This window comes from Aplysia californica, unplaced genomic scaffold (genome assembly GCF_000002075.1).
Source record: "Aplysia californica isolate F4 #8 unplaced genomic scaffold, AplCal3.0 scaffold00417, whole genome shotgun sequence".
Lineage (NCBI taxonomy): Eukaryota > Metazoa > Mollusca > Gastropoda > Aplysiida > Aplysiidae > Aplysia > Aplysia californica.
In genome coordinates this window covers 191,698-198,396 of record NW_004797687.1, presented here as the reverse complement: position 1 = coordinate 198,396, position 6,699 = coordinate 191,698, and the positions used below count along the sequence as shown (strand labels likewise).

Sequence of the window (6,699 nt, the reverse complement as noted above, 5' to 3'; positions counted from 1 at the left end):
GTTTCCCCACTGGGATCAATAAAGTGAAGTTCATTCATTCCTTTATTTACACTCACAACAAGTATCACGGACTCGATTAACACTCCATAAGGCATAAGGCACTTCCCTACGTATCTTTTTCAGATTGGTAGGCAACACACACAAATATATTTCTCTGCACTGAAAAATAAAGGGCATTTGTATGTAAATAGACAATGATTAATGACAGTTGAACCAGCTCTAAAGACTACCCGTCCTAAACAATCACCAATACAAACAACCACTTCCCATTCCTTGGATTTTTTCCGTCGTACAATGATATTGTCTTAGAGGACCAACTCTCTAAGATGACCACTTTTCTTCTCAACAATGGGTGACTGTCTTGGACAGGTTCAGTTGTATCTTTAAATCTCAGACTCAACACTTGTTCTTAGGCAACTGTCTAGACCCACTCGTTTCCTAGTCAGTTCCCCCCCCCCCCCCCCGAGTTGAATCATTTGTCTGCTAATAAGGTATGGGTCAACATGTCTGTCTTCATAAACAGCTGTAGAAGAGGCACCAAAGACACCCACAGAAAGAAAAATGTGACATCAAATGCTCGTGTTAGATGAGAGACTCATCCAGTTTTCCCTCAGTCCTACCTCTATCGGGGCTGAGGGGGACTTGGGTTCTTCTCACTGCTAATCATTTGACAAGCTGTTTCGGTTAAAACTTTGGACTGCAATATAATATTTACTTGATAGCACTAAGTCTCTGTCAAGGAAAAGAGAATTTAGAAAACCACAAAATCCATCCTTCATAAACAACCCTCCCCCCCCCCCCCCACCCCTTAAAAAAAAAAGATCAATGTGGCTGCCTTGGTGGTGAAAGTGTTTCAAGCTTTCTCGAGCAAGTGCGAGTAATGGCTGTGGCATTAAAAAAACTTTTTCATAACAGGCTTTAAAGAATCACAAAACTCTTTTAGCTTCTGTGATGCCACATAATTAGAGAAATGAGAAAATGCACACATTCCGTTTTCATCTGTTCGCCCCCGGCAAAATATGGCTTCAGAAGTTACGAGTTGTCCGTTCTTCAGTATCCGGATATAATGGTCTCCCTTGCTTTGCTTCTTGAAAAGCTCAAAGGTAATCGTGGTGGCAAAACGCGGCCACACGTTATTGGAGAGCTCCAGAGCTGTGATGAGTGGGGTCACCGTTGTATCGTGGCCCGAGTACAAGTGGAATGTCGGGTTAGAGCCATTTTGGATGGCAATGGAGAATTCTCTTGAGATGCGAAACAACAACCCGTGCATGAGAGCCTTGGCAAACTTCTTGTACTTGAGGTTCTGTCCCAGGCACTTGGTCTTCGCGTCGATGAGTCTCCACACGGTCTCGTACGCTTTAGCTGTGATGCATGTGCCATTGCTGTTACACGGCAGAGGAATCGAATGGCACGCCAGGTGGCTGAGACCGTCCATAAGGGAAGAAGGGCCAGGAATGTTCTGCCCTCGTAAATGCAGTACCTCATCAACGTGTTTCTTAAGCGCGGTGTAAAGTTTCGTGTCGGCCGCCGACATCTTGCACTCCCGCTCCGCCTGAGAGCGAAACATTTCCAACCCCGGGCAGCGACACGCTCCATGGAACACGCGGTCCTCGCAGAACTCCAGGCTGCCTGAGCGGAACAGATTGAGGCGTTTCAAGTCAAACTGCGGAAGGAGCCCGTAGGAGAATGCGATGGCGCTCTGAAAGGTGCGGGAGACCTCTGTGGTGTGTACCAAGTAGCGCTGCTCCCAATTGCTCTCGTCAAAGAGGCGGTGCTGATGCATGTAGCGCTCACTGTACAACATCCCGTTCATGATGTGCTGCACTGCCCCCTGACCAGTCAGCTGACCCTCTCCGCAGATCTTGTGCGACGGGTACAGCGCCCATCTGCTCAGGGAAAACAGAAATGGCAACGTTCAGATTTGGAATGCGTCAATGAAAAATAAAAGGACCAATTCCCAAGACCCGTAAGTAAATTTATTTATGTATTTTTGTGGCACTTAGTTTATTTCTCACTCCCATTTCTACAATGTTACCATAAGACAAACAGTTTCCCCTCTTAACAAAGCATTGACATCTTTCATTCAAAACACCTACCAAAATCAGTCTACGAACTATTTCATGTTCTTTGAAAAATAAATTTTTCTCTAAGAAAAGTTTAAAAAAAAATCATTTTCTTTTTTAGCTTTACAAAACACTTCCCAGACTAAAAATAAAAACAATAAATAAACAAAACATGAACATTTTCATGTCATAAGAAAGAAATGTTGCAAGATCACTTTCAAATGCTTCTTTTCCAGGCCTTCCGAAATCATTCACTGACAGTGAAACTATGAAATAAAATAGGCTGTCCAAATACACCACTGTGTTTTCTGGATAAATGCCCACCACTGTCGAATGGTACACTGAAAAAAGTTACATTCAATTTTTGGCATAACATTTTTGAAAATGAATGAAAAGATTCCTCCTGTCACAGCACCATCAACATGAGACATTCTAAACAAACCTCTTTCATTATCGATACTTATAAGTGAAATCATGGCATTACTTAAGAGAACATTTGAAAATATCATAAACAAAAACTCACGTGCATGGAATCAAAATGGGGCAGTGAGAAATAAGACGAGCCAGTATGTGATTTTCTGTCCTCTGGTATTTGCTTATTATTATAGGAACATTAAAAAAAATTATAGTGATTTACAATTTGGAGTAATATATCATTCTCTACAACAAAGGTCATCAATCTACAACCCACAGGCCAGATCTGACCCACCAGGTCAGTTCGTCTGGCCCAACGCCAAGTGGAAAAAAAACAACTTGGAAGATGAGCTTGTAGCTTGCTAGGGACTTGGTCACCAAAATGATCTATAATTTCATTCAACTCTACAGGACAAATTAAACTTGCTTTAATAGACTCATGCCTTTTAGCTATTGTATCACACTTTTTCTCAGCTTTAACTCCTTATCTCCAGAAAGCCACTCCAAGCGGCTTGCAGTTGGAACAGCTGTGCCAGTGAGCCACTAGCAGCGGCTTGGGCATATTTCTTTATGACGGCTTCTAGATCAGATTATTTTTCAGCAAATTGCCGAAAACAGGTCTCTTTCACCAGGATTTCGTTCATTGGATCAACGAACTATCAAAATAAGTTCACAGATAAGACAAATTTGGTGACGTATATGTCAAATTTAGATTTTGTACCAAAAAAGGGCCCCCGATTGGGGAGGGGGGGGGGAGGAGGAGGAGGGAACTGAAAATGAAATTCCAGGCTTTTTCCCATTTTCCTGGTTGAGAGGGAACCCAGTTGTAAACACTGTTGACTGTTTGGAATTTCTTCCTCACCATTCTACGCCATTATGTGTTTCTTGTCAAGATTTTCCAAGTGAGTCAGATTATTTTTTATTCCTAAGCACATACCACCAAATGTGTCAGACCACCAAATTGTTGGAAACATTTGGCCGTAATTGCTCATCACAGACCTGTTAAAAGTGCTGTCCCGAGGCAGCTGGTCACTGGAGGCTGCCAGGACGTGAGCGAAACTGGCGACCTTGGGCAGGTGCAAGTACTGATCAGCGTCCAGCAGACAGCTCAGATCAGACCTGTCTAGCCCCGGCAGGCGAAAGATGGGTGATCGGTCACCATGGCGGATCACGGTGTGCACGTTGAGGAGTTGGTAATCCTTTGGCGCCAGACCTTGACAACCAAGAGTGAGTGTGAGTAAACAAAGCTTATTGAGATAAACAACCAGCCATTTAAGGCTGGGAAAAAGCAAAAGGAAAAAATCAAAACAGATAGACATAAACCACAGTCAGGAAAGTATAAAGTTAAGTAGTAGGGCCTACTAGTGGTACCCTCCACCTACCCACAAATCCAGGGAGAATGTTCTCAAAGTGAGCAAGAAAGCCTTTTGCGTCAGTCCAATCACCTACATTAAGAGTCAAGGGCAAATTGGTGGACACCTGAAGGGGGGAACCACGATAAAACTGAAAAAAATGTTATTGTAGACGTTTTATGCCTCCGCCGACACACTCCAGATCATTTAGGAGGTGGGCTGCTTTGAACCTGCCTGTAAGGGTAAACCTTGGCTAAAAGGGATTCATGGTCCAAGTAGAGAGATAGAGATACCTGATTTTAAAAAAATCCTCCCTGCACAGGAATTGAGCTCACATCTTCTGTGTACGATGGTGCGAGCCGAACTATAACAGTCAATAAACAGTAGAGTACACTTAAACTGAAATCTGCAGGATCACTAGATGTTCTTCAGTTTAGCCAGGTTTTCGGTTCAGAGAAGTTGATCAAACAGAAGAAAGTAGGGGGCTCTCGTGGTATGGTTTTTACCTCTCAGCCAAAAGATCCTGGGATTGAATTCTGCCAGTGATGAAAAAATGTTCAACTTTGTTCTCCTTTCCTGTTCTCTAGACATGTTCTGCCAACTGCTTTCCTCTCCTCCATCTCTCCCATCCCCCGCTCCCTCTCTGCTCTTCTCTACCTTATGCTTGCCTCTTTCTACTGCTATTATTTTATCTTTCATACTTCTGTCTTTCAGCCACATTCTGATCTTAGGGTAGGTAAGATGGAAGACCTGGCCTTCTCCGATAAGGGTGACAAATCTTGGAGGTCCAGTGTGCAGTTCAGTTGCCCACGTTTAAGATAACTTGGGGGTCCTAACATCAAGAAAAATAGGCTTCAGCTGCCAGCCACCAATAATTTAAAATTAATTCCAACCAAAACTGAAAATACTCTGGTCAGTATAAAAAATATAGAGTACCCTCAAAATTGGAATGTGGCTGCCTCAAGGCAAGGAGCCCTACAGAGTAGAAAAAAATGGTCATATGCATTAAAATCAGTTGCACTGCAGGTTGAAGAACCAGCAGTCAACTACCTTTGAGGTCTAGCACGGGAACACAAAGAAGAAGAAGAAAAAGACCCCCCAAAATCTGGGATACTTTTTGTCTGTTTAGGTTTATTCCTTTTTTCTGATTAACTTTGTTCAGTCTACCCGGACTCCACTGTATAACATAACAGTCACACAAAACACAAGATTTTGTTGGTTGCCATGGAGGAGTCCTCAAGTTTTCTTTTCTTTTTTAAACCTTAGATTAACGGTACTTTCTGGAGGACACACCACAGAGACTACTCATCTATAATTAATAATGTGAGCAATTATCTCCGTTTCAAGGAAAGAAGATAAGAGAATTGATATCCAAATCACCACTAATAACAATGGTATTGGGACACAAAAGACAATGTGACCACATGGCCCGCACAAACAAACAAACCAGGCCCTTTCTGCACCTTCTAGTAAGCATCCGTAGTTTTTCAATTCAGTAAAAAAATTTTGCTAAACAATGTATGAAAAAAACCACCCACACTGTCAACAAGAAAAGAAAATACTTTTACACTAGCTGAAATGGATTATATTTTTCGGGCATAAACAAAAACAAAATGGTCGGAAATATTCTTCTGTAGATAAACATTCCGTTATAATGTGTGATCTGTGAAACATGTACATGTAAAATTCCTCACCTTGTTGTGCAACGCTCATATCATGTGGCAGGTTGCAGTACTCTGACATTCGTTTGACCATCAAAGGAGGGCGGGTATCTGAATCACATATAAAATGACAGTGAACAAAATGAAGTCTGCTTGGGTTTCATTCAGTTTTATAATAATCTTCTCTTACATTGCAAGACCAATGACTTGTCAGTAACAGAGAACTTCTCTGCCAGAAAAATTGAAAAGTACATTCGAAACTGTCTTAAGACGGCCACCCATTGTATAGAAGAAAAGTGATTGTCTTACGTGTCATTATAATGTAAAAATAGGCAAAGGAAGAAACAGAAGTGGCTGTTTGTACATGTGATTTTCTTACACAGGTGGCCTTTAGAGCAGGTCGAAAAACAAAAAAACAGCCACTGTAATAAGAAATTAATTTGGAAAAACGATAAATGTTTAAAAAGCATACATCTGCTTCATGAATTCATCTAACACTGTATCAATTTTTTTCCGACTTTGAAACTGAAGATTTATTGCTGTGTAATACTGGGGACTATATTTCGTTTAAAATATCAAACAACACCTTTCCCCTGTTTGATGAAACATACGTGGCTGTTATATATAAAGTTCTGTTCAGCTTTCATACAAGGTAAATGTCCTGCTACACGCAAATACAAACAGAATACAGTCAAACCTGTCCAAGACAACCATTCATTGTTGACAAGATCTGATACAGGTGGTCGTCATGAACAGTCATTGTGACATAATGTAAAAAAAGGAAGGAGAGAAATGGGAAGTGTTCAATTGTATCTTGCAGGTTCGACTGTATCTTGCACTTGAAGATAGACCCCCACACAGTGCAGTTTTCAGAAGACAAATTTGTTTGCTTGACGCAATTGTTTGGAGGGTACCAGCTTTTGAGTATACCTGTGTCTGAGTGCTCGTGAACAAGCTTGCGTGCATACATGAAATCATATGCCTTGGTATGCGTTGTCAGAAAAGAGCTTGTGTGTGTGAGTGTGTTAATACATGAGCGATTTTTTTTTGCGATTGCGAGAGCGTATAGTGTTCATGTGTGTGCGCATGTGTGTGTGTGTGTTTGAATATGTGTGTGTGTGTGTGTGTGCCTGTGTGTGTATGATGGAGTGTGTGTGTGTGTGTGTGTGTTTGTGAGTGTGTGTTTGAATACGTGTGTGTGTTTGTGCG

General features: G+C 41.7%; 1 protein-coding gene across 1 annotated transcript in view; it reads right to left on the bottom strand.

The window, feature by feature from the left end:
• Positions 1 to 783: 783 nt before the first annotated feature.
• LOC101847751 (2-phosphoxylose phosphatase 1) overlaps positions 784 to 6,699 on the bottom strand; it is a 12,403-nt gene continuing 6,487 nt past the window's right edge. Inside the window, exons 4-6 of the mRNA XM_005104369.3 lie at positions 5,524 to 5,601; positions 3,477 to 3,690; positions 784 to 1,886 (exon numbers count right to left, since the gene is read on the bottom strand). Of these exons, the coding sequence (XP_005104426.1) occupies positions 893 to 1,886; positions 3,477 to 3,690; positions 5,524 to 5,601 (1,286 nt within the window). The 3' untranslated portion in view covers positions 784 to 892. The remainder of the gene's footprint in view (positions 1,887 to 3,476; positions 3,691 to 5,523; positions 5,602 to 6,699) is intronic.